The 27,955-nt window shown below is 45.6% G+C and overlaps 2 protein-coding genes across 7 annotated transcripts; both read left to right on the plus strand.

The window, feature by feature from the left end:
• The first annotated feature begins 1,729 nt into the window (after window positions 1-1,729).
• On the plus strand, window positions 1,730-11,626 carry si:ch211-180f4.1 (uncharacterized protein LOC100144405 homolog). Of its 3 annotated transcripts, none has more exons than XM_062459843.1 (2): window positions 1,730-1,969; window positions 6,938-11,626. In XM_062459843.1, the coding sequence occupies exon 2, from the start codon at window positions 7,017-7,019 to the stop codon at window positions 9,597-9,599; it is 2,583 nt and encodes an 860-aa protein (XP_062315827.1). In that variant the 5' UTR covers window positions 1,730-1,969; window positions 6,938-7,016; the 3' UTR covers window positions 9,600-11,626. The 3 variants fall into 3 exon arrangements, with proteins under 3 accessions (XP_062315827.1, XP_062315829.1, XP_062315828.1); XM_062459845.1 differs by lacking the exon at window positions 1,730-1,969 and adding an exon at window positions 4,889-6,034; XM_062459844.1 differs by lacking the exon at window positions 1,730-1,969 and adding an exon at window positions 6,285-6,775.
• A 530-nt stretch (window positions 11,627-12,156) lies between these two features.
• Window positions 12,157-26,801, plus strand: otud5a (OTU deubiquitinase 5a). Of its 4 annotated transcripts, none has more exons than XM_062459846.1 (9): window positions 12,157-12,976; window positions 14,865-14,958; window positions 22,232-22,296; window positions 22,433-22,589; window positions 22,719-22,867; window positions 24,553-24,741; window positions 24,979-25,192; window positions 25,316-25,396; window positions 26,642-26,801. In XM_062459846.1, the coding sequence occupies exons 1-9, from the start codon at window positions 12,419-12,421 to the stop codon at window positions 26,761-26,763; spliced, it is 1,629 nt and encodes a 542-aa protein (XP_062315830.1). In that variant the 5' UTR covers window positions 12,157-12,418; the 3' UTR covers window positions 26,764-26,801. The 4 variants fall into 4 exon arrangements, with proteins under 4 accessions (XP_062315830.1, XP_062315833.1, XP_062315831.1 ...); XM_062459849.1 differs by having other exon boundaries at window positions 14,868-14,958; XM_062459847.1 differs by having other exon boundaries at window positions 12,158-12,976; window positions 24,556-24,741.
• Window positions 26,802-27,955: the final 1,154 nt, after the last annotated feature.

Consider the following 27,955-nt stretch of genomic DNA (forward strand, 5'->3'; position numbering starts at 1 on the left):
CAACATTAGCATATCAACAGTTCACACACTGTCCAGCACCAAGTATCACATGTACAGCAGGAGAATCAGGGCCACAGTTTTACTGTCTCCCTGCACTCAGCACTTGTGTGAGTTATCATGAAGTTTCCTATAAATACCCTTTTACAATAAGTGAGAATTTGGGAAAATGCCCAAGATATTTATACAGTACAATGTATTAGACCGTTTTAAGCAATCTAGCAATATGTCACAATACACAAATAGACCTATGCTGAATCCAGAGATATTATTTATTTTTCGCTGTGGTGGTGATCTTTGGCTTGTCGCTTAATGTCTTCTAATCGAACCACGGCTGAGATTAGGTTTCCCACATGACGTTTCTCTAGGAAGGAGTGTATGGAAACGTTGGCATCAGGTGCAACCTAAGCAACTTTGGTGTAATCAGACAACAAAGACAAGACGGAGCTCCTTTCCTTTGTTATTGAAACTGATTGTAGTATTTAGCGGAATAGGAAGGGGAGGGAAGGAAAGAAACCTTTTTATACTTTTGTTATTTTTTGTGCCCATGGGAGCTCCTGTTTTAACCAGGGGTCAAAGTTCAAATTGAGTTGAGACGAGCTACTGGGGGATAACAGAGCTGAAAATCTAATATCTCTTTTCATCTGATCTGATCTAATCCTGTCGGAAACTTCCCAATCCAGTTACTGTCACAGTTTTTATGCCCAGTATCACTGTCTGATCCATGCCTAGCTGGATATTAATTTTTGAAAATGTAGACTGGTATATCCACAACTTTAATGAGAGACATGGGCAAAACACAACCACACACACACACAAACATGCAGCAGTATCTTTGTTAGCAGGACGAACATTAATTGAACATGTGTTCACATTAAAAAACATGCTGTAAATATGTGTTGACATACGGCCACACCATAGGGCTGGAAGAGTCTCTGGTCTGCCACTAAGCTAACTGGGAGATCTGCATCAGAAATGAGAGCTTTGGACATCTGCCAAACACACACAAACACACACACACACACACACACACACACACACACAAAGACATGGCCGGGCCAGCCAGAACCCTGTCTGGCTTAACAGAGGGCAGAGACATGTTAAAATGCCAACAATTAGGTCACTGGGATAGCAGTATGTTCATAGGACCACAAGTCCTATGAGCCCTCTGTGACATGCTTGCGTGTAAAAGGGGCTATACAAATAAATTTGATTTGAAGTACAGAAATTATTATTATTCAGCCTGTGTACATTTACCTTTAACAGGTACATTTTAAAGTGTGGGTTATAGTGGCAATACAAATTGTTGTCCTTTATATTTGAACTCTTAACAAATTCAACAACAATAATTCAATTGCATATATTTGTATATTGATTCTAACAATGTAACATATCATACCAGTAAATATTCATTATTTTAACACGTGTTCTACGGTTCTCTGGAATACGGTGAGCTCACTACACTTAGCTGGCAGGAGGTTTTATTATTCCTCTACTGAAAGTGGATGACCTAATCAAAGTCAGAACGATACACTGGGTTTATAACATTGTCTTATCCCCAGTGCTGCATAAGCGGTAAACATCAAGTCAGGAGGATGAAACTAGAGCATTACATCATTGATGGAGAGAAAGCCTGACAGCATCCTCCCTATCTACCATTGGAGGAGAGTCGTGGCCCAATAATCCTATTGGCTGAAGACGAGGTACTGGAGGACGTGAGAGACGTATTCCGTGGAGCGGGCAGAGAGCTTCAAATACAGACAGAGAAGGGCAGTATCGCACTGATGCTAAGGCTTCTTTTTTTACATAGCTCGGAGTATTCTCTTTGAATGCAATATTGGTGAACGATTAATTTACTGTAAAAGGAGATTTTTTTCTGCTAAAGGGGAAGCTATGTGGTGATATATTGTTCAAGGTGACGACGAAATTTTGGAGGAACTGGATGTGGTGTTGACGGTTGCATTTGCTAAAGGTAGGTGAAGGGCGTCACTCACCTCTAGGCATTTTTTTTTATCGTACCAGGTGGAGCATCTCCATGTGAATTATAAAAACAATATATTGATCACTTCCTTTAAATATACTCATAATATTGCTGCATCGTTGTATAGGCTACCCGACCTGTGTGTGAGAGAGAAATCAGATGTATAGTATTTTACAAATGTATCGTGTAATTTCTCACATTGACTCCATCCATTACCAGGTTATTGATGCTTTAGCCAACCTGTCTTCAGCCTGATGTTCAAAGTGGAGCCTGCCTGAGGAGAAAGCTTGGCCTTCCAATGATAAACTACTGCCTCTCACAGTCTCCTCTAACATGCCTTTTACTCTTTACTAGATGGAAGTGACAAGCAGGAGCGGTTATTCTTTACTTAAATGTAGACTCATCAAATCATTTTCTGTTGGATATCTTGGCATTCCAATAGGATCACTTTTCTTCTCCTTCCTCAAGCCTCATCTGTTTGATCTCTTGGTTAGAACGGCCAGGGGATTGCTGTGCGCTTAGCATGCAAGTTCAGAAACGCTTGGGAAATCATGGTCAATTAAATCATCATTATCACTGAACAGCCTCCGTGATGGGTTAAGGAAGGTGACCCTGTGAAAGATCTATGCCTTTGACATACATACAATTCCATTCCCTTAAAAAAAGACTCTGTTTAGTTAAATTGAAATGCAGGCCCATATTTCAGCATGGGTACCAGGAGCCTCATGCTAGCTGAACTCTTTGATGTTTCTCAGCTTAGGATCATTACATACATGAAGATTCCCCTTCAAGGAGATCTGGTCATGGACTCCCACAGAGAACTGTTGAGCTAAGTGATGACTGGTCAGACGTGTTTTTAGTGTTCATCTTGGATGAAGGTTCTTTAGATGCGTTTTCTCTCCCCTGTGCTGTGGGGATGGTATAAGAAGTGACACTAGCAGCACATGTAGTCTTGGCCAGTCTTTGACCATTAGGATTTGACGAGTCAGGCTAATTCATGACTGTACAAGCAGGTATGGATAAAGTTCACACACACAGGCTCCCACACACTGACACTGAAACAATGGGATGCACTGGAGTCCTCTCGAGTAGAGGCGGGTACTACAGAGGCTGTGTGGGTTAGATGGAGGAGTTTAGAGATGTTCAGTCAGCCTGAGCTGGGCCTGTGGGAGGAGGAGAACCTCTGAGTCCCTGGACACACGTAGATGAAAGAGCTCGGAGCCAAGCCTGTCCATGAACCTGCCTCTCCTCTTCCCCTTTTCCTCTCCTCTTCCTCTTTTCCTCTCCTCTTCTCTCTTCCCGTCTTCTGCTTTTCTCACCCCGTCCTCCTGTCTACTCTCAGTTTCTCACCCTGCTCTCCTCTCTTTTTCACTGCTCTCCTCTCCTGAGTGACTTTTAATTCTCTCCCTTCAGAAGATCTCCCTGGTGATGTGCATCTCTGGCCCTCACTGGGCTGTCACATTCACAATCTCACAGCAGCCAGAAGAGAGAGAGAGAGAGATAGAGAGGAGATGGGGGGGGTCATAGAAATAGAGAGCGGGAGACATAAGAGGAGCAGGGAGAGGAGAAATTGTAATGGTGGGAGAGAAAGACAGAGCGGCAGATAAAGAAGAAGAACCGGCTTCCTTAAACAATGTTACCTGCTGTAGTAGTGTCCTGGAGAACAGAACTAGTTTAAGTCATGTTAAATGTTCTTATTAAAAATATCTGCCAAATAATCTTACCGAATACAGAGATATATGAATAATGGGTGTTCATATAAAAATATATTTAAAAATCCTTAAAAGTTTTAGACATTAGACCTCTTATTCCCTGCGGGTCTGGAATCCATTACATTTTATTAATTTTGCATTTACAGGAAGGAGGAGATAAGATATTGTTGAGTATGGTTGAATTGGTTGGTGCATTGAGAAATGGCTTGGTTTGATGATTCTACTAAGTGCCCCTGTTTGCAGATGGTGTTCAGAGATGGCATTGCTGTGCTCAGTTGGCAACATTATGTTCAGAGATGGCATATTTGTGTTCAGATGGCATCTGCACCCATCTTCAACAATATGTGGGCGGACCAGGTGGTGGGTATAAAAACAGACTGAGAGAGGGAAAGTGAGAGCGTATGTGTGTGTGAGAAAGAGAACTGGGTGAGAGAAAGAAAGAAATGACAATATGAGTGGGAAAGAAAACTGGGTGAGAAAAAAAGAATGTGTGAGATGGAGATAGCAGTTAGTTAGGAAAACGGAATGAGAGAGAGTGTGAGATAGAGATAGCAGTTAGAGTTAGAAAGAGAACGGGTTGAGAAAAGGGAGAGAGAGTGTGAGATGAGAGAGAGGAGGCATGAGAGAGAGCGAGAGAGAGATACAGTGAGTGTTTTCACGCCTACTCGAGTGAGTCCCTGAGTGGGAGACTCATTCTCACCCAGAGCAAATGGCAGCACTTCACTTATTTGTTCTCCCACTAGCGTGCAGTGCTGCGGGGGCCAGGTAGCAGCAATGTTTATGAGCACAGTCAGTCAGTGACGGGTGCTGGAACGATCAGGAATCCTGGAGGTACCACGTCACCAAGGAGACAACAGACAGAGTTTGGTTGCTGTACTTACGCACGACATGCCCATGTATGGAATGCAGGAAAGGTTGTGTAAAGAGATGTTTATTGGTATGTGTGTTTTATGTCTGTCTGTGTGAATGTTTGTGTGTGTAGATGTTTTTATGTCTGTGTGTGTTTGTGGCTGTGTCTGTTAGATCGATGTAGGGGGCTGGACTGGAGGTGTTGACAAACTGTGTAATTCCGGATCCGTCTCTGTCACACCAATTAGCAGCTGCTGTTGTGCTGCTCCCTGGGCAGGATGCAGGGAGGGAAACACAGACCTGCCTGCAGCACACTCAATAATTGATACAGCAACCATGAATATTTCATTGCCTTCGATACAAGTGCAAATTTGTGAGGCTGTAGTCTAACATTCTGGATTAGATTATTAGACAAAAGAGAACTGTTCTCATAGGGGCAAGAGATGTTGTAGAGGGAGAGAGAGAGAGAGATCCTACAAGGAAAGATTGATTATAGTTGGAGAGAGAGCAATGTAATTTGTGTAATGTTCCTTTAAGGACTGGGTTTATTGACTTAAGTCACCTAGACTCTGACCTAGTACCATTTTAGAAGGTGATATATTTCAACCCTAGCTGGCTGTTACATCTACGTCTCTTCCCAGGGAAGCCCAGCAAGTCAGTCTCAGATGGAATCCGAGGGCAACAAGCTGATGCTTGGGCACCAGCCAGTCAGAGTGCGGTGCAGGGGTTGCTCATCTACTTCTTCCTGTCAAGTTGCCATGGCATCAGGAAAGGTGGCCCTATTTACTGCCTTCCCAGAGGGCCTAGGGGTGGGGTGGAGTAAGTGTGTACCCATATTCCCTGGTCCTCTAATGTGATCAGACAGGCGTGTTGGGGACTGTCACACATCCTGGACCGACGCAGACAGGGGCCCAAGACGATCACAGAGAGCAAGCTGCTCATCCGAGCGCTGCTCATCCGAGCGCTGCTCATCCGAGCGCTGCTCACTCAGTATCATGTCCCAGTCCTGCTGCTCATCATATATTTTCACTCTCTCATTTTCTTTCTCTGCCTCTCTTGTTATGTCTTTCTATCTCTCTCTTTTACCGTCTCTCTCTTTCTCTTCCTTCCATCCATTTGGTCTTTTCGGTAAAGCCCCACCCCACCCCCTAGACCCTGTACAGCCAAACCCAATCCAGTTCTCAGACCCGGTACAGCCCGGCCCCAGCCCCTAGACCTGGAACAGCTCAGTCAGCTCTAGCCTGATGCAACCCTCTAGGGAGTCAATTTGTGAGCAGAACTTGAAAGGAGCAGGGTAATTATGCCCTCCTAGTTTTCATGTCCATGTCTTTACTCTGAGTCTGCTCTGAGTCGGCTGCACAGCAATGTGGGTTCCATGTACGGGATTTGTTCTGAGGATTTCAAACGAGGCTCTATCACTGGCGCGTGTGTTTCCAAAGGCTGAGCAGGGAGAGGAGAGAACACATCTGGGGATATCCACGCTGGCTTGGGTTTTGTGAGGAAGCTGATTTGATTTGTCATTGGACCTTTCTATGTACACACACGCGAGTAAATAATTGAATGAGGCTGTTCCAGTGCTGTTTGGATGTGGAAACGGCAACTGTGACAGCAGGAGGTCTGGGTCTTTGGGCGCAAAAAGAGCTGGATCTACTCAAAACAAGAAAAGGGAGGGGGATGGGTAGTCACAACCTTTAGATGGACACAATAATGATGTTTATAGTACAGAAACTTTTCTCCACCTTGGAGGGGAAAGGGGAGAGTAGATAATGGAAGAAGGGGACAGAGAAGGGGGAGTAGATCAGGAGAAGAGTGGGAGTTTCATGACATTGCATCACTGAGGCAGCAGCGAGACATCTTAAGGCTCCGATTGGCTCATGGCCAAACTTCTAAGCCTCTTTCAGGGATGATGTCAATGGTAAACACAGCCACCATGCCAGTATGTGGGCAGGTAGAGACTATGTGGCTGACTGTTACCATAGCGCCAGCGAGGCAAGCTGCCAGCCAGCCAGCCAGCCAAACACTGCCTGACTGACACCTAAATGGCTCCACACTGACAAGCTGTTTTTTCTGCCTAGTCAGGCTGATTTACTGAGCAACAACGCCCTGTGTCTAGTTTTCTCTACAGTGTTTTCTTTCTTATAGTTACGAGTCCCTGGGGCGTTGTCTTGGAAGGAGCGCTGTGTTTTACATGCTATGAGCATAAAGACAGTTTAATTCGCCTCTTTCTGTGTGTGTGGTGAGATACCCTTTCTGTTAGCTGTTGTAGACTTGACGTCTAATTTCACATTATTTTGTTTCTGTAAAAAAAACAAGATATTGTTGAGAGTTGGAATCAATAATCTAGAAATATTTGTCATCACACACTAATCTTTATTTGTTGTGTTTGTCTGTTTTACAGGACTAGATGACCCCACCTCCATCCTCCTCTTAGAGGAAGTCATCTGTCCGTTGTCAGGGTTACCTACCTGCATTGCACCATGGGATCTCCCCTGTTGGCGGTGTTTGTGATATTGACCTTCTGTCTGGTGACTGTGTCATTCGGCAACCTCACCAGCCAAAGCTCTACCTCTCTCCCTAGCGTCAACCTCAGCCTTAGCTCTAGCCCTCAGTCCAACGCCACCGCCAGACCCATTTTTACTAGCTCAAGCCCCAGCCCCAGCCCTATTGCTAGCCCCAGCCATGTCCCCAGCCCCAGCTCCAGTGCCATGCCCAGCTCCAGCCTTAGCCTCAGTCTCATTTCCAGCCTCAACTCCAGCCCCAGCCCTAGCCCTAGCCCCAGCCCTAGCTTCAGCACCATTCCCAGCCCCAGTCCAAACCCCAGCCCCAGCCCTGGCTCCAGCCCAAACACCCCCTGCCCAGGCCAGTGTGTGTGTGAGACACGACCCTGGTACACCCCCCAGTCAGTCTACCACCAGGCCAAGACAGTTGACTGCAATGAACTGCACCTCCGTGGAGTTCCCTGGAACATCTCTGCAGACACCCAGGTCCTTCTTCTCCAGAGCAACAACATCTCCTTGGTCAGCGTGGAGCTCCAGGGTTTGGCCAACCTGACAGAGCTTGACCTCTCCCAGAACCACTTCAACCAGATCCAGGATATTGGGCTGGGGAACCTCAGCCAGCTGGTCACCCTGTACCTGGAAGAGAACCAAGTGACGGAGCTGCAGGACTTCTGTCTGAAGGACCTGGCCAATCTAGAGGAGCTCTACATCAACCATAACCAGATATCCTCAATTGCGCCCAAAGCCTTCACAGGCCTGACCAATCTCCTCCGGCTGCACCTCAACTCCAACCGCCTGGTGGCCATAGACAGCCACTGGTTCCAAGCTCTGCCTAACCTGGAGATCCTGATGATTGGAGAGAACCCCATCCTGGGTCTGGAGGATAGGAACTTCCATCCCCTCTCCAGGCTCCACAGCCTGGTCCTGGCCGGAATGGGGCTGCAGGAGGTCCCATCTGAAGCCTTCCAAGGTCTTGAATACCTGGAGAGTCTCTCCTTCTTCGACAACAAGTTGACATCTGTCCCCAGGGAGGCCCTGCGTCTCCTCCCCAACCTAAAATTTCTGGATCTGAACAAGAACCCCATCACCCGTGTCCAGGAAGGAGACTTCCATGACTTCCCTCATCTGGAGGAGCTGAGCCTCAACAACATGGAAGAGCTGGTCGCAGTGGAGCGAGGAGCCTTCTCAAGCTTACCTGAGATGGCCAAGCTGGAGCTCTACAACAACCCTCGGCTCTCCTACATTGACCGGGGGGCCTTCACGGACATGGGGGGACTGCGGACTTTGCTGGTTCACAACAATGACATCAGCCTGCTTTCTCACGAGGTGCTGTCGTCCTTCCCCAGTCTGGATGAGGTGAGCCTGCACAGCAACCCCCTGAGGTGTGACTGCCTTGCCACCTGGGGGCCGGCTCTGGGGAACCGCTCTTCCCTCAAGCTGCTAGAGTCCCAGATGACACTGTGCTCGTCCCCGCCCCACTTGGTAGGCCACAGCCTGCAGGAAGTAGTGAGTGGCATTTGGAATGTGGGTACGGCCTATAACAGCTGTCTCCCCCACATCTCTCCACACACCTTCCCCCCACAGCTCAACGTCACTGCCGGACGACCTCTGGTCCTCAACTGCTGGGCCCAGGCCGACCCGGCCCCCCAGTTCTACTGGGTCACGCCCACTGGGGATAAGGTTACCTCTGAGACAGGAGGACTGGGGATGGCAGAGGGGCGGGGCAGGAGGAAGCACTACCTGCAGGAACCCGGAGCCCTGGAGGTTCTTCACGTGGAACCGGAGGATGCAGGTCTGTACACGTGTGTGGCGTGGAACGCCGAAGGTGCTGACACACGCAGTGTCTCTGTGTGGGTGGAGAAGGGGGAAGACTGGCAGGATGGCAGGGTGAGTGGCAGTGGTACATCCAGGGGCCCTGGTTCAGTCAACACCACCACTGGGTCCCTGGTGGTTCTGGCCAAGATCATCCATGCCCAGTCTGTGGTTCTGGAGTGGAAGCTGTACCCATCCTCTTCTGTTCCCTCCGTGGGGGCTCACGAGGTGCCCCAGCTGCCCCAGCCCCGCTGGGCCAGTGCCACCATGAGCATTCACAACCCCCAGATCAGTTACAGTGCCCAGGTGCCCGTGGACGTACAGGAGTACAACCTCACACACCTGCTGCCCTCCACTGAGTACCGGGTCTGTTTGACCGTTGCTGCTGCCGCCTACGCCTCTGCTCAGCCCCACACCCAGCGCTCCTGTCTCAACATCACCACCAAAGAAGCCAGCTTTGCTGTGGAGATGGTGGCACAGCCTGCAAACGTGGCGCTGGCGGCCGTGATGGGATCATTGTTTGCCATCTGCATTATGGCTCTCCTGGTGGTGTATATGGGCCGGAGGGTGAAACAGAAGTCCTGCCACCATTCCCTGAAGAAGTACATGCAGCACGCCACCTCCATCCCCCTCAACGAGCTTTACCCACCCCTCATCAACCTCTGGGAGAGTGAAGCGGAGAAAGAGAAGGAGGGCTCAGTGGACCCCCCTGGGTCGCAGATAGACACCTCCAAGACTTACATGTGGTAGTGGAGGACTGCAGGAGAGACTACTTACTCTCAAGAAGACGTTTATGAACTGTTGTGTATTTAATCTAGTTTTTTCTGATTCTCAGATTTAAGAGTAAGATGTCATTGTGAAAGATACGTATTTTTAGACTGCAAATCTCTCACTTATCCTTCCCTTACGCTCTTTCTCTCAAGCACACTTAGATATATTGTTGAATAATCATCTTATTGTAAAGCTGTTTTCTTATATAAGGAGATGTGTGCAGCAGGCCAACTATTACTAAGTGGCCAAACACCTCCACAGAAATACATTCTAATACCGCATGTATTCTATATTTTAATTCTTTATATAATTCACTTCACAGGCAATATTTATGACACCACGTTGAATTTTTCCCAGAGCGAGAGCACCTTTTAATCTAGAACTCTGACTTGCCCACTCATGCTGACAGGTAGAGTCTGGTTGTGGTGGGATCTCTTGCATGTCAACTTGCATGTTCCTCCTGTGTTCTGGGATCCCTGGTCCTCTCTGCCAAGAACACAGATGTAAGGAGATCATTATTTGTTTTCTTCTCCTCTGCTGTTCGAAAATGAAAGTATCTGACCTGTTATGATTGTGTATGTTTTAGTATGTGGTTCTTTACACAGCTGTACAGCCGTGTCAGATCAGTGATCTCTCCGAACAAATTGAGGAGAAAGGGACCACGTATAAACGGTTCTGTTTTCTTGCGTTTTCCTCTCCTCCAATGGATGAGCAGTTCCAGTACTTACATCTTCAACTAAGCTTTAACAAAACCTGACCCTAGCCGATGAGCCAGCCTGCAATGGCAGTCAGGCTCATGCTATTGTGCTTTCACAGCGAGCACTGCTGTTATTGTTACACATAATAGAGAAACGGCGTCTGAATGTACATGTATGTTTTTTTTCACTAGCCATTCATTTCCCTTGATTTCTGCAGAAAGAGTTTCTTCATGATATCTACATGTAAGCCTATGCAGCTTTGATCAGTTCCCTTCACTGTAACTTTACCTCTTAATAACCTTTCTAACTAACATTGATCAGGATGCGTTATGCAGACTCTGGTTTATTTTCACTGCATGGACAGTTAGTTGGTCACCTTGACACAGTGTATCTTCACTCACACAGTGAACATTTTAAATGCTCAATTTTTGTCATCTCCACTTCAACACTTAATTTACTTGGTAAGTAGATGTTTTGAGTATATCGGTTAGAGGTTGCACATTAAAGCAGTAATTCATTGCATGTCTTTGCACTCTTGTTTCTTGACTGTTTTAAACCATGTATGTCATACTACATAGCAGTTAACCAGGTGAAGATGGACTATCTGTTTAAAGTGCAATGCACCTAACCAAATGTACCCCAGCAACCAAAACATCAGTACCAGACTACTCATACTACTTCAGGAAAACACACGTTTTGGGCATTACAATTTCATGTGGGGAATCTCTTTTTATGCTTATTGTATTATCCAACGGAGTTATTTATTGGGTTAAACTGTTATTGCTACGTTTACTTATGTATTATATATTTCGTAACCAATAATGGAGAGTGAGATTACATCCCACGCTTCTGTTAGAGGTGTACAATCAAAGCCAAGGATTTTAATTTAGATAATTATTAATTTGATTATCTGTGTATGATGATTTTATAGCCTATTGTTCCACAGGTGCTGGTAAATACATATTTTGATCAACAATAAACGAGAAGGCTTTGGTAAAACGAGACTAATAAAACAGGGTGAATTTGGAAATGAGATGTTACCAGGTGTAAGAACTCCCTCCGGCGGTAGAAGACTGAAACAGCGCAGTGTCCTGTTCTGTAATGCCGTAGTATATGATATGCTATTTAATTAGATAAGAGTTGACAGACGTGGTATGCAGGGTATTTTGTAACATGAAGTTTATTGTTATATTTCAATCGACGTTTAGTATATTACTCAACCGCACTACGTGTGAGTGTGTGGTCTATTGTTAAGGGTGACTGTGTCTGCGGAGATTTCAAATTAATAAACTTCTGTATCCCACTGTCTGAACTCTCCCGTCTCCTTTTATTTTTGGATGGAACATAACAGTTGTACACCACGCTATATTTCCAGCAATATAATTTAAGTTAATTCCAATGCTACGCGAGACCATTAGGCTACACAATTGGTCCTAAAATGTAGCTAATAGAAGACAAATATAGGCCTACATAGCCTAGCCTAAGCACACACACACATACACATTATAAATCATTACATTCTGTCCGTAGAAAAAAACACCTCACGGCGCTTAAGCCATATTATTATTATGAATAATGTAATTATCTTTTACCATTATATGCATATTTTAGCAAATAGAACGAAGCAAACACCCGTATCATAGGCCTGTCTTTGTGACCAGCTCTTATCGATATATAAAGAACTAACAAATGCAGAAATAATGTTTGGTTTGACATAATCCTTTGTTCTCCCGTATTATCTTCAAAGCACATCTTGGTTTTCCCATGTAATAGTTACCAGGCAGAACAACCGCTAGGCGAAAACGTCTAAAGTAAAAAAGCAGTTGCAATAGGGAAGTGACGTCCTGGTGTGTCGTCAGATCTGTGTTGATGTTTTGTGGAGACTGGAGAGCTTGGAGGACGGGAAGAGGGAGACGGTTTGTTTTTGTTCACCTAAAGCTCGAAAACCAAGCCAATAACATATCATACTGATATTTTTTGTTAGCTAAGAGTTTTAGGTCGAATATCGAATAAAACGGACGGCCTAAAGCTAGAAGTAATTGACCACAATCTGGAAAGGAAGAATCGTCACCCCTTTGACCCCCTCCCTTACAGACAACCATGACGATTCTTCCGAAGAAGAAACCGAACTCTAGCGTCGGTGTTTCGGACCACCCTGACGAGACTGACAGAAGGAGCAGTTCAGACCCACATCAGCATCCGCATGGAGGTCGCACAGGTGCGAGACCAAGGGCCTCGCCGCCGCCATGGTCTTACCAAGCCGCTCCGCCTTCGACAAGGGAGGACAGACGGAACGAGGCCAGCTCTCGGCCGCAGCAGGCCTCCCCTCCACCCGGGGGTTCAGGCTCTCCTGTCGGACCTGGAGACGGGAGCGTGGCCGGAGGCATAGCCTGCGTGGCTGGAACACGAGGAGAACTGTCAGGAAGCGTCGGCTGCGGTGGAGGAATCGGTAGTTGCTGTTCGGGGCCCGGTCTGAGTAAACGGCGACGACAAGCCACTTGCAGTGGTGGGGTGGCCGGGGGTGGCACACCCGGTGTTGCTGGAGGTGGTGGAGGGGGTCCCAGTGCCGACTCGGAAGAAGGTGCGGGTTACAATAGTGAAGATGAGTACGAGAATGCCGCTAGACTGCAGTCCGAAGACCCAGCCACAGTCGAGCAGGTAAAATTGATGACCAGTTAGCTAGCTAGCTAGCTAGCCATCCAGCTACTTGTTAGTAGACGGCCAATAGAAAGGCTAGACAAGAGTGAATGACACCATGAAAGGACAGCGGATATCACTCTAATTTGATTCTTGCTCAGTCGCGTGTTTACCTTATTGCTAAAAAAGATAAGCGGTCTAGATGGCTCATATTTAGAAATGTTGCTATTGTAATCATTGAAGTAGGTATTTATTTCAATGTGTCTCATCTCAGCCCTTGAGCAAGATCATAGGATTAGGCTAGGTCTGTTTATGCCGTAGCCTGTGCAAATAGATGGATGGAAATAAAATAGGTCTCACAAACAGTTGCCTAAATGGTGTAACATAGCCTATTGTTTTATATGGCTGATCCAGAATTTGCCTGATATAGGGAGGTGTGTGTATAGCAGTATGTGCAGGTACAAGTTCAGTTTGTCTCTGGGTGGTTCTGTGTTACTACACATGGGTCCAATGACGTGTTGTCAGTATCACAAATGCTTGATCAACAACAGCACTGTATTTTAAGTTTTAGGTGCCCCAATAGATGATCTGCATATGCAAAAATGTTCAGCAAAGTGTGAATACACAGTACTACTTTCTGCCAAGCATCAGTCATATACAGGAACAGCAGTTTAATAACACAAGATCAGCTTGGGACATATTGACTTATCGTCATTATTCCATATAGTATCAAAACGGCTTTTAACTTCTGTGGAAGACGTAAACACTATAAGAGCAATCTAATGGAAAATGTAAATGCATGTTTATATTGTCTTAATAACAGTATGATGGGCAATCAGATTCAGATTTGTTTGCATCTATTTGTAGCTACATTTTAGTTGATCGTGGTAGCAAACTTCTATCAAATAATAACACAACTGCTATTGAGCTGTGCTGTAGATATAGATCACTGCTGCAGCTGTTTCTCCGGTTGGAAGGTTTTAGATTCAATAGAAAAATGAGTCTGTTGAAGTTATCCGTACAACCTGACAATTGCATACTCTCCCGGAGTCATGATGAGCAGTCTGGTGCTCAGATTTCCCATAGACACACAAATGCACAATGAATGCACTATCAGCTTGGTGGAAGACACAGCCTTGGAAGTCAATGCATTCAAGAAATCAGAATTCGGTTTATTCGCCATGTATGTTATACAAACACAGAATTTACTGTGGCAGGGAGGTGCAAACACTAAACATATACGAAACTTAAATTAAGTAAAGGTACATGCTAAATGTAAATGTTTATTCAATGACCAATGCTGTCTACTTTATTGTATCCATTAGCTGTGTAATATAGGACAGCAATAATGTGTCACACCTGAAGCTGTAGGCTGTATTTATTCTTTTGCACACCAAGGAAATTAAACCAGCGGCAACATTTTGTTCGAATTTCTTTACATGTATAATTATATGCTACAGCCCATAAAAATCAAGCTTATCCAATTCATTGTGAACAATTATAAAACAATGCAATCAGAAATAGTACTGTACTGGAATTGTGCGTTGTCTTGGCAGTATTTTTGGCCTAAGGAATCAAACAATATTGTCAAGACAGAACCAAGTGTATTCACAGGTGTGTCTTTAGGCCTTACCTTGTCAATGATGTTTCTGCCTTGCCACATGGTGGCACTAAATGCATATGTTTGAGCTTTGTTTGGACTAGCATCAGTTGGTTAGGCCCCTGATTGAATATATGGCTCCTGATGTCCTATCTTTCCTTTTTTCCATCCTTCCTGTTTTCTTTCCCTCATTCATTAAGGAATATGAATCTCTGAGTTTATTACGAACATGTCCAAAGCGTGTGTGAGTCTGTGCACCTGAAGATCTGTGTTTCCCCCATGCCTGACTGACGGGATTTTTCCCCCCAGCAGGAGCACTGGTTTGAGAAGGCGCTGGGGGAAAAAAAGGGGTTTGTCATCAAGAAGATGAAGGAGGATGGAGCCTGTCTCTTCAGAGCTGTCGGTTCGTATGTTCAAACACGCACACACACATACTATTGCTTTTTCCCAACAACGTTGTTTCCTTTGGTCCCATTCCAGTAGATTACACTAGATGGCGCTTTTTGTACAGATATAGACAGTTCTAAGTGGTTATTCTCTCTGTGGAGTGTATCTAAGTTCAAAGAATTCTAGATAGTTAACCTGGTTCTTTAGTCATTTGTGGAATATACAAGTAAATCCTAGTGGTTAGTACAATTTCCAATGTGTTCTGTGGGGCCTAGTGTTCCTGAGTTAGCCTCAGGTTCTGCAGTAGTTTTCCCTCACCTGAGTTAACCCTAAAAAGAAAACAACAGTGAAAAGGGAAAGTGGGAGGGAGGAAGGGAAACAGAAAAGAAAGACAGAGAGAGTCCTGGGAATGGCTGCTAGTATCAGCAGGCTCTCTCAGCTGCACTAACCCTAAGGCACAGAGCGAAACTCCATTCATCCATCCATGCCCCCTTCTCTCCATCCTTCCACTCCCAGTGACCTAGATGTGAGAGTTCCCAGCAGGAACCTGAGCCAGGCTCTAGCAGCTTGAGTCCTACGGGGGGGGGGGGGAACCCATACCTGGCCAAACAAATAGACTGCACCAGGAAAAATCCACTTACATAAGAGTGACACTGAAACAAAGCCAAGGCTTCCTGTTTAGTTTGATTTCATCACAATAAGGAAGGAATGCCTAAAGAATGTTTTTGTTTCCAAATCAGTTGTACTGGTAAAGTGCTAAGGAAACAGAATGCGAGTTCAGTCGTCAAAATTTCCTTCCTCTCATCTCCCCTCCTGCTTCTTGTTTGTGCAAGGACGTTTACAGTTAGTGTAAAGTCCCACCTTTTTACATCACTTCCCATTATTAACAAAAATATTGATCATTATATTCATAATTGATTCATTTCAGGTTGGAAACCTGTGTGTTCAGATTTCCACAGTTTGTGTTAGGTAATGTGTTGTTGCCCTAGGGCTTCTTAGACATTTGCATGTTACCATGCCAGTTCATTGATGGTATCCCTGGTTTGAATTGAGGTGATGTAACCATGCATTCACCTCCTCAGCCACAGGTGGAGCATTTGTTGCCAGATCGCCCCGAACCCTTTCACACACTTTAGCTGCATTCCTGTGGCCGTCTATAGAAACTAGCCTACAGTGCATTCAGATGTTTGACTATTGTAGTCATAATTATGTTGCATTAGCATATATCTAATGACCTTTGACTGGCATCTTTCTGTATCTGTCTCTCTCTGTCTCTCTCTGTCTCTCTCTCTCTCTCTCTCTCTCTCTCTCTCTCTCTCTCTCTCTCTCTCTCTCTCTCTCTCTCTCTGTCTCTCTCTGTCTCTCTCTGTCTCTCTGTCTCTCTCTCTCTCTGTCTTCATCCCTAGTACATCCAGGCCCATCTGATCATTTCATTGAATGTTTTTTAACGAGACTCGTAGGTTAACAACACCGTAGAATCTATGTCTAACATAAGCCCACACGCAACAGATGGTTTGGTTTCATTAGTGTAATCTGTGTCATCACCGTGTGCCGGTGCTTGACTGAAAAACACTAATTTGACCTCCCCCCCGACCTCCTGCTCTGCCCAGGTGTGTTACTCACCACCTGGCCGGCAAGAGTGTGTAAGGGTAGAGTGTCTCAGCGTGTTGTGTTTTAGTGACTGTCGTATCTCACAGTCTGCCCTGCTGGACTGCTGAAGTTTCTGTTGTGGTTAGGTTAAGAAAGTCTCAAATGTTATAAAAGAACAGGGAAATACCCCCCCCCCCCCCCCCCCCCGGTTTCTATTCTTTATTACTTGGTTATTTTTCTGCACACCTGAAACCAGCAGGGAAGGTGTAAGGCGGTGTTTGATGTTGAACTCTCTCTTGTATCCATTTCAGGGTAGGTCACCGTACATTAACCAGGCTAGGAGCCAGCTCATTATGGGTATGAATTGGCTGGAAAAGTGTGGTTCTACTAGTTAAACCCCGTGGTCATGTGTGTGCGTGTGTGTGTCAGGTGAGCAGACTTGTGCTGATGGTGATCAGCAACTCAGGCAGGAATGCCAGGGATCAGCAGGTATGCAGAGCCCTGACGCAGTTTGGAGCTGTCTGTCTACTCAGGAGAAGAGCCATGTGCATTTCATCCTATTCTTGTCTGATTCATGATTAAAATGTCATTTAGACGTGTGGTCAGAAAACACGGTCCCCTGCGACCAGCTGAGGGTCAGTTGGACCTCGTTGTTAGTTGGTTACCTGATGATAGTTTCTCCTTCTTTCTCACCTATGTTTTGTTTCTCTGTCTTTCTCACACTCTCGGTGGCAACCGGGTGAGTCAGAGCAGCACATTCACTAACCACCAGACCCATCTGGGTTTTTACCTGTCACCTCTCAGGTCTCTCTCACACACACACACATTCACACCCACACATCACACTCACACATACCCTTCTCTCTCTCACACACATGCACGCACGCTCGCACACACACACACACACACACACACACACACACACACACACACACACACACACAGCTTCTCACTGGTGTCACAGTTCTGTCTGCTCTTTGCCCTAACCTCTGATGTGTAACTATGAACAGGACTGTGCTTTGGGCCCACCAGTATGTCTATCAAGCTGAAAGCTCCATGAGTAATTAGATGTCGGCCTGTTTGGTTTGTTGCGTTTCGGGGACTGTCACATTCCATAGATGCCTAACGACACCTGACATTAGTTCTACCTGTAAACAGATACCTGTCGGTGTGTCCGCCTACATACAGGCAGGCAGGCAGGCAGGCAGGCAGGCAGGCAGGAAGGGAGACATGCAGGTACCTGTTATTAAGTTTACCTGTGGACTTACTGGCAGGTTGAAACACAAATACCTGTCATTGTGTTTACTTGGGCTGTTTGGGTGAGTGGTTTCATTTCCCAGTTCCATTGCGAAAGATGGTAATGACACACAAACCTGCCTTTGTTGAACTTTGCTCTCTTGTGGACCTACCACCTTAGATGTGTGCTCACTGTGCACCATGACCTACAGCAACTCAGTGGTCTGCAGCCCTTTCCATTGCAGCGTAAAATCCCAAAGCACTATTGCCACCATATTTGGTACCTTGCTATTAGGGGTGTAACAATATATTGTGGAACAATATATCGCAATACAACATTTTTACAATATGTATCGTAGAGTTATTGCAATGTTTTTACAATATGACTTCCGTTTGATCCTATTGGTTGAGCTACCAACACCCAACCTACTCTGCACCTGCGTCGTGTGCATTCATTGAATTCACAGAAAGCTCTTCAACTGAGTTAACTAAATTGTATGTACAACAAAGAAAATTATTGAAAATATTTAATGTTTTGGAAATGAATCTGTTAATTGATTTTAAGTTTCATTTAAAATGTAGTTCAAAATATCATGATACGTATTGTATTGTACACCCAGTATCGTAATACGTATCGAATCGTGAGCTGAGTGTATCATTACACCCCTACATCTCGTATGAATTAGACTTTAAGGCTTTGGCATTGATGTGATTGCCAGAGCCTGGCCTGGCCTGGCCTGGCCTGGCTGGGGCTGCTGGTGTCCCATTGAGGGCCAGCCAGTCTGGGCTGATATCCCCTTTGTGTTGTTTTGAAACCCTGTGATGAGGTCACAGCTGATGTCAGAGCTGGGCATGTGAATGCCGGCTGTGTTGCTTTATTGTTGAACTTTGGTGATGGTGTCCTTTGGCTTGGTTACTGTAACAGGCCTCAGGCTAGACTGGACTGGACATTTTCACACGGCAGACGCACACTGTTGCATGATTATTCTGGAGAAACCCATTCTTCTGCAATATCCCCCTGACTGACCTTAGGAGAGGAACTTTCTGATACTGTCTCCATCTCTCTCTGTCTGCCTCTCACTCTTTCCATTCCACTCATTGGGATGTATTGGAATGAAATAACACACATGTTCAGTTTAAAATCAGCAGTTGTTTCTCACTAACAAACACACACATTTTGTAATACAATCCATATCAGCCTCAGTTCTTCCAGTAAAGAGGAAGGGGGTGGGGGGGTTGGGGGGTTGGGGTGAAGCTGGAGTGTTGTAATGCCATGATTCAGGCCTTACTGTAAGCCTGACCTGTGTCATGCACAGTCCACGAGGACACGGTGGACTAGGGTCATTCTTGCATTGCTCACTCAGAAGGGTGACAGTACACATGTACAACCACAAACCCAGAGCACGTGAACAGTGATGTGTCAGCCCGGGCCAGTCATTCTCAGCGGAGGGCCCTGCGTGGAGAGGCGAGTGAACTTTGACATACAGATGTCTCCCAGCTAGATTTGCAGTTGTGAAACAGGCTGTCCGTCTGTGTGGCCGTGTGAGACTCTGACCCCCCCCCCCCCCCCCCCATTAAAGACATGGGGGGGGGGGGGTTACCGAGGGAGACCGGCTCCACAGTAAAGGATCTGCAAGGCGCCTAGTCTGGTTTTCCTAATAGTAAATGTATTTCACTCTTATGAAGGAAATAAGACTGGGGAGCTTGCAGATTGTGGCTCCTCTTCCATCCTGACCATAGGTTGTTGTTTTTTTACTGAATGTGGGCAAATAATGTCTACAATGCTAGGATTTCTATTATTAATAACAACATTAAATACAATTCTACTTTGTGGTGGTATTAGACAGATGGATTAAATACAAGACAAACATGATACAATGAGTATTGCAATATGCTTTCCAAAAGACTGCTGGATGGAGCTACATGGAAGGATCCTTCCAGGAATCCTGGGGCCTGTTGTCTCAGGTTGTAATGACTGAAGTGACATGGGAGGGTCAGAGGACTTTCTTGATTTCCCCCGATACTCTTTATATGAGACTGGATGAAACCAGTGAAGGGCATATCCATACATACATTATTATTGTTATTACATACAACTGCTAGCGCTGGTGTTGTTTTTCTGATCATTACAATGAGATTACAATGACAGTTCAGACTGATCCTTGAGTCAGTATTGACCTGTTATGTTTGAGGATCAAAGTTTAGCTTTGAAGTTGGTGGTGAGTGAACATGGTCACCCTGTGGTCAAATAGCACAGGTCAGTGGGACCTGGCACAGACCATCTGCCTCACTCTTTCTGTCTCTCTTTTCTACTTTTTGTACAGTCTCGTTACTCAAAGAAGTCCTGTCAATGGGGATTAGGCAACTACACGTTGGTACTGTAGAGAGACAGAGTAGTGTGTGCGTGTGCGTGTGTGTGTACTGTAGTGAAGGGGATTGTGGGCCTTGCCAGGTCTTGGGATTCTAGAGAACAATAATGACGTGCTTCCATGTGCACCCTCTGCCTTTCTGCGGGGTTACTACCAACTCTCCATTGACTACTAACGCGCACACTCTTCTGTCGTATTTGATAAAACTTTATCGGGGGCTTCCAGACTGACAGGGCGGGAACCCAACCATCCCGCCTTTTCTCTCTCGCTGCCTGTGGCCACACCCCTTCCGAGAAACTCACTGTGGCCGACCTATCAGAGGCCAGCGGCAGGAGAAGGGCTTGTTGCGGTTATTAGTTTCCTCTGTGGGTGTTGGTTCTCTTCTCCTTTCTTGTGAAGCCTATCATCTCTGTGGTCACTTCCCAGTAGCTTTAAGCAATGAATGCCTTCCTCTAACTCTCCTCTTCTGCTTCTTCCCTGGTTGACTGTTGACTAATTAAGCTCCAGTCCAGAGGTCACAGCCCGGACCAATGGAACTGGCTGAGAGCTAATAGTACCAGTCAGTACTGAAGCTAGTTTTCAAGATGACATTGATGATGTTTACATGTCTATAGTGTGACTGTGGTTGCAGGTGGTCATGTGAGTGCAGCTGATTGTGGTCGTTGTGGCCGGTCATTTTCTAAAGCAGAACTCTAGCACACTGGACTTCTAGTTGTAGATGATCTGTTTTGCTTGTCGAGGCCTAGTTCCGCATAGCTGTTAGTCTGTGTGGTTGGTTAGTTGTTCGTAGCTGAGTGAAGCAGTGGAAAGATGAGAAAATGTGTTTTTCTAAAGATGACTCACACAGAAATTAGTATTAGTGGGGAACCCCCCTTCCCGCCCCCAGAAGGTTAAATAAAATAATAAAAAATAAAAGCACCTGGCGTATGCCACCTATACTGTGGGGCGTGTGTGTGTATGTGTTCTATTAACATCTTTACCTCTGCAATGGAACCGGGAACTGGGAACTGAAACCGCTCAACCCAAATTCAGTCAGTCAGACAATAGCAGACCATGTGACCTGAGTCTTCTTCCTCTGCTTCTTATCTGGGTTACTAGTTTATGCTCACTCTTCAATAACACAATCAGAGAATCAGCTTTTTGTCTTCAGTGTTATTGTCTCTTTATTGCCTACACATATCCCTTTGTCCATTCAGCCTCTGGAGACACGTCTGTATAGTGCATCAGATTCTGGCCTACATAAATAGCTGGATATAGACAATAAAATGGTTACATCTTAAAGTTTCACTACATTATCATGGGCCTAAGATAACATCTCATTCTAGGAAGCCCAGTGTATTATTTGCTCAAACAGCTATCAAAACAGTCCCTTGCAGCTCAAAATATAGGCTATGGTTAGTGTTACTGGATGGGGAACTTAAAGGGTTGCTGACAGTAAGTCGAGTATATAAAAGCCATCTATAAGGGTGGGGGGTCTCTAAATATAGTGTTACCAGCAAGACTGATGTACTATGTGAGGTGTGTGATCAAAGGCCAAGCTGCCTGCTTGCAGTGCTGCAGCAGAGGGGATGCGGCTGCAGCACTGCAGCTACAGCTCAACACTGCTGCTTTCATACTCAGAACCAAGAGGAAGTTGACCAAGAGTTTCTGAGAATCTTTGCGGCTTGTGTCATGTGATATGCCGGAATATAGAGCGAAGCTCATTTGCATACCGCTCTCGTAGTGGGGGGGGGGGGGGGGGGTGAGAAGAGGTGGCTGTGGGGTGAAACCGGTTTTAGGTTTTGTTTACATCTGGTACTCTCACATCTGACTCAGTAGCAGAAATCACATTCAGAATAGCATTGAGGGGAAGCCCGCCAAATTAGTCTGCAGATCATGCAGATCACACTATCAGTCATACCCATACCCATTAACAGCCCATGCACCTTTGCTGTTAAAACACACATTTTCCAATGCGATGATGATAATGATGATGATGATTGTTGGTCAGACCTGCAATTCATCAGAAAATGTATCAGAACAATTCATGTTGCCTGATATCGGTCCTTATCCTGTCATTCTTATTTCTCTTTCTTTCCCTCTCCATCTTTGCAGCTGACCAAGTGTATGGAGACCAAGATATGCATGAAGTTGTTCGTAAACACTGCATGGACTACTTGGTAAGTCCGCTCGCTGCAAGGCCTCATGACTGCCCAGTGATGGGAACTGTAAGCTTTTGCTTTTAGTCTTTTAATATGAAGGTTGGATGTCAATAATGCATAATCGATGCTAACTGCCTGCCTGTCTGTCTGTCAGATGAAGAATGCAGACTACTTCTCCAACTATGTGACAGAAGACTTCACCACATACATCAACAGGAAGAGGAAAAACAACTGCCATGGCAACCACATTGAGATGCAGGCAATGGCAGAGATGTACAATCGACCTGTGGAGGTCTACCAGTATGGCACAGGTGTGTGTGAAAGATTGATTGTATGAGAGTGTGTGTGTGTGAGAGCTTCCCCAGACCTTCAGCTGTGTGTGGGTAACTAACCAGACAGTGCCTGTAACCTTTGAAATTCTGTCCTACCTTCTGTTTCAGAACCAATCAACACGTTCCATGGTATCCATCAGAACAATGATGAGCCAATCAGAGTCAGCTACCACCGTAACATACACTATAACTCTGTAGTGAACCCAAACAAAGCCACCATCGGAGTGGGCCTGGGCCTCCCTGCCTTCAAACCAGGGGTAGGTACCGGTCCTCGTGCACCCCCCTCCCTCCCCCCACCCACCCCCAAACACACACACACACCAAGCCTCCCACCCTTTTACCTGTTTAAATCAGAGCAGTAAGGAAAGGATGTGGAGTCGTCCTTTGCATCTATCCAATCCATGAAGGGGTGTAGGGAGTAAGGTTACAGAGTGTGTCATGGTTAAGAAGTCGCTGGGTATAAAAGTTGGGGGCATTGAGTGTGAGTCAGGGTGTGGTGTTTAGGGAGTAGAGAGGGCCGAGTGTGTGTCTGATGCAGCACTCCCAGACAGAGATGAGAGCAGGCAGGCATGAAGGCAGGCCTCAGCCAGGAGACACATTCCTCATGGCACTGTTGGCTTCTGTTCTCTCTGTTAGCAGGTCACTGCTCTGTAAACTCTGACATGTCTGCTGAAATATACACAAACACAAGCGCACTGCGGGCTCGTTTGATCCTATTCTTAGCCAGGTTACCAGAGATTCCCCACTGGAACACTTCCAATGGTCCTCAGCAAATGATGTGTCCAGTCTGAAGCAGGAGGGAGCAGGAACAGACAGCGGACATTTTGAACACCTCTCTTATGTTGACGTTCTTTGACTTTCTTCGCCTCATGGGGAACAGAGACTCTTGTTTTTTTGTGACCACTACTCCCATTATACCCATACAAATTCCACCATCAGGTTGGTCAACAGAATAACCCAGGCTTTTTCCCTGAGTGGTGAGATAAAGTGAAACTATCTCTGGGACTAGCCAATACTGTACAACTCATCACTGTGAGGCTAATTTACAGTGAAGTATACTTAACTTGATAGGGCTACCCTTGGCTAGGCTAGACCAGATCAGACAAGGCTACTTTAGCCTAGTTCAGTGGTCTTCAACCCTAGTCCTTAGGGCCCGCTGTCCTATTTTTTTAGATGTTTCCCTGCTCCAACACACTTGATTCAAATGAAGGGGTTGTTATCAGGATTCTGCAGAACTTTCAACTTACTGGCCTAGTAAACTGAAAGCTAAAATAGGCCGTCATGCTAACTTGGAGTTGTGTAGGTCATGCCCACCCTGGAGCATGTGAGCTGTGTTGTGGTGGGGTGTTGATGCGGGCTGTTCAGGTTACTCAGTAGTGTTTAGCAGTAGGGACACAGTAACGGACAACAGACTGTAAGGTCGCCTCATTCATCCAGAGAGAACGTACCGTTTAGGGAAGCACACACACACACACACGTGAACACTGCCATGGTCCAAGTACAACAAACACACCCACACTATTTGATGTTGTTAGATTCTTATCAGCTGTAGGTTTCCAGGCAAGGCTATAGCCAGCGTCAGGTTCAGTCTGTGCATGTGTGTACAGAAGCTTCTGGTCAGATATAGAAAACAAAGTGTACTTTTGGAGAACACATTTATTGTGTCATGTCCTCCTTAACCGTTCCTTTAGATAAATGCAATAAAGGAAATTTTGAAGACTGCTAGTTGCTCACAGGATGTTCTGACTGGGAGGTGGTTTAGGGGGGCCATGGCCACTCCTGAAACACTGAACTGCACGTTCTGCTACTTTGACGTGGACAAACGGCTGACCTCGGTCTCTTCTCCTTGTCTCTTCTCCTTGACTCTGCTTTCTTCCTCTAAACCCCTCTTCTTCTGCCCTTCTTTCCCCCGCTCTGTATCCCTCTTCTTCCTTCCCCCCAGCAGTATGCAGACCAGTCGTTGATGAAGAACGCCATCAAGACGTCGGAGGAGTCGTGGATCGAACAGCAGATGCTGGAGGACAAGAAGAGAGCGACCGACTGGGAGGCCACCAACGAGGCCATCGAGGAGCAGGTGGCCAGGGAGTCCTACCTACAGTGGCTACAGGACCAAGAGAAGCAGGCCCGACAGGTACACACACACACACACTCAAACATGTATAACACACACACTCAAACACATATAACACAAACACACTCACGCAAACACATATAACGCAAACACACACAGTCAAACACATATAACGCAAACACATATAACACACATACACACTCACTCAAACACATCTAACACACAAACCCACACACACTCACTCAAACACATATAACACACATACACTCACTGCCTCTCACCATTCTCTCTTCCCAGCCTCGTAAGGCCAGTGCCACCTGTAGCTCGGCCACTGCTGCGGCCTCCAGCGGTCTGGAGGAGTGGAGCGCTCGATCTCCTCGCCAGCGAAGCTCCGCCCCTTCCCCAGAAAACCCTGACCCCTCTCACTCCCACCCTGACGTCAGCGCCAAGCCCCCATCTCCTGCTGGCGCTGCACTCATCCTGCCCAAGCCCCCATCGCCTTGCGCACCAGGTAAGACTCCTTCTCCCTCCCCCATCACACACGCTCCATCCCAGAGGTTATAGACATTGGATAGCCTGATAATAGTTGTATGGACGAATTGTACAGCTCCCTCCTCACCCCTCCTCTCTCCAGGTCCTAGTAACCAGGCTGGAGTGGGGCGTCACCATCTGGAGTACCGTGCAATCATGCAGGAGATGTCACCCACCGCCTTCGGTAAAAACCTTCCTTGGCCTTATAAATATACCCTTCATAGATCCTATATAGACTTTTTTACCCTCTTTTAATTGCCTTATATTTTTATTTACCTTTTAATGGCCTTTTATAGATCTTTCATAGGTACTTTATATGACCTTCATGTATAGCACGGGAGTCAGTCAGTCGGTTAGGGAATCGGGCTAGTAATCTGAAGGTTGCCAGTTCGATTCCCGGCCGTGCCAATATTGTAATTCTAGACCGACACAAGCCCTTCATATGATATATTCCTTCACAGCCCTTATTGTTTCCAGTCCTATCCATTCATTCATTCATTCATTCAGAGGAAGATGCCTTGAATTTCCACTTTCTGGTGTTTATATAACTGTGATTGCCTTACATGGCTAGTTGTCAACACTAGCGGGATTGTCTTACATAAGTGGCCGATCCAGTATCAGGTGTGTGTAGGGTGATGTTACACTGCAGGTAGAATACTATAGAGATGGCCTAGTTGTCACTAGGGGGAAGGGAAAGGAAATTTAAATCAACACTGTGATGTGTGCACTGCTACATAAAAGTGTACGCAGTTAAGGAACAGAAAAAGAAGGAACATATGGTGCGTAGTGGTTTTTACAGATGGAATTTAAATTCATTATGTACATTTGATTTCTTGATTTTCATGTTCCTTGTGTACCAGGAGGTTCACTCACACGCTCAAAACTTGCCAGTCCTTTAATGTCAAGAAACGTTTTGACAGTATTCAAATTATTCAAAGGGCTACCAGTGTAAAAAAATATATATACTTTAGTGTCCTTTGACAGTCAAATAGAGGATAACAAAAGATAACAAGAGCAGTTTTACTGCTGGCCTGGTGAGGATGGGAAGAAGTAGGTGTGTCTGTGCGAAAAGGACCAGATTAGGTCTGGTGAGGACAGGACAGTTCTGTTGTCTGTTATCAGATAGCAGTCTACAGTGTAGCTACAATACACAGTGTCAGAGAGCCCAAACAACAGGGAGGATGAGGGAGGGAGGGATATAGAGGGGTGTGAGATAGAGAAGGATGGAGCGATGACAGTGTGAGTAAGAACGGCCCTGACAGTGAGAAGGGGTACTACTGTATAGGTGGTGGGATGGATGGGTAGAAGCTGGAGAAGTGTGGAGGTGGATGGATGGAGGGAGGGATGAAGAGAGGGGAAAAAAGGAAAGTCTTATGATGTTAACCGTAACCTTTCTGTGTTTGGCTGTTTGTCTGTGTGTTCACTGCAGGCCTCACAGACTGGGAGGATGATGAGATCCTGGCCTCGGTCCTGGCCGTGTCACAACAAGAGTACCTCGACAGCATCAAGAAGAACTCCATGCATAGAGAGCCCTCCCCGGACAGCAGTTGATAACGGGGACCCAACACACTCTCAACCCCCCCCCACCCCTTAACCCTGTCTTCCCTCACCCTCGGAGAAGACTGACCAGGGAGATCCCCACACTCGTTTTCCAAACGTCATCATGCATCTGGTCTTCTCTCTCCTTCTCTCTCCTACACACCCCTTCCTTGACTCTCCACACCCTCCAATAAAGACCCATCATAACCAGGCTCCACCCCCCCTCCTTTCTAATACCATTGACTCCATTATCTGGACTTATTTAGGTGCATGTTTAATGGAACACAACAAATATCATCATAGAAAAACATGGAGAAAATAGCTAAAAAAAATTGTCATACTTATCCTCTTAATGATTCATTAATATAAGTTTGTTTTATTTTATTTTCTTGTTTGGGATGAAAATACCTTTTTTCTTGGAATAAAAGAGGAAATCTTTCTGAAATATATGACTTGTCCCTGACTTACTACCTTGTTTTATTAGATTTATGAGATTTATGAAACTGGTGACAAACCTAACCGGTCAAAGACATAGCAAATGTAACTATTGTTGAAATCAACCTGGGAATTTACATTACATTTACATTTATGCGACTTCCAAGAGAGACCTTTACAAAAGAGCAGAGGTCACTGATCATAACGAGATAGCCCCAATCATTGCGAGCACCCAAAACATGAACCATAAGAGCATGCAGTTAATTGTTAATTTGTGGACATTACTTTGTTTTAGCCTTGCTTTTGTTTTAACATTTTAAAATACCGATCTGTCGAGGCAGTTCAATGGTGAACCCGCCCAAAATAAACGATGCTGTATTCCTTTTGTCATGGTTTGGTTCAAATGTAGGCTATAATCCATACGGATTAGGTTCTCAAAACGGTTAGTCCCACTTTATACATAATCTTACCGTTCCGCCTTTACAATTGTAACAGAAAAATTTGCTCGCACTTTTTGAATGTTTTACCAGAATTTCAGGGAGAGAAATTCAAAGTATTTTGCGTGGTATGAGAAAATTGAATGCACAATACAAAAATTGAATGCATTTCTTTTTTCTTGCTGTATATAAATATGTGCGATATTGTAGGTTACTGAAAGCAGAACGGACCCTTTTCTCATCAGAAACGCCTTCCTTTACTGCAACCCAGGCGAAGTGGTGAAATTCGGAGAAACGTAAACAGCAGCTCATTAATAGTAAAATCATCAAAC

This window comes from Osmerus eperlanus, chromosome 4, assembly GCF_963692335.1.
Source record: "Osmerus eperlanus chromosome 4, fOsmEpe2.1, whole genome shotgun sequence".
NCBI lineage: Eukaryota > Metazoa > Chordata > Actinopteri > Osmeriformes > Osmeridae > Osmerus > Osmerus eperlanus.

What these genes read in the sequence shown, in the direction of transcription:
- si:ch211-180f4.1 (XM_062459843.1), top strand. Translation starts at nt 7,017, where the DNA reads ATGGGATCTCCCCTGTTGGCGGTGTTTGTGATATTGACCTTCTGTCTG.
- otud5a (XM_062459846.1), top strand. Translation starts at nt 12,419, where the DNA reads ATGACGATTCTTCCGAAGAAGAAACCGAACTCTAGCGTCGGTGTTTCG. An exon ending in TCCCTGCCTTCAAACCAGGG is followed by an intron (nt 22,868 to 24,552) that starts GTAGGTACCGGT and finishes CCTTCCCCCCAG; the next exon opens with CAGTATGCAGACCAGTCGTT. An exon ending in GATGTCACCCACCGCCTTCG is followed by an intron (nt 25,397 to 26,641) that starts GTAAAAACCTTC and finishes TGTTCACTGCAG; the next exon opens with GCCTCACAGACTGGGAGGAT.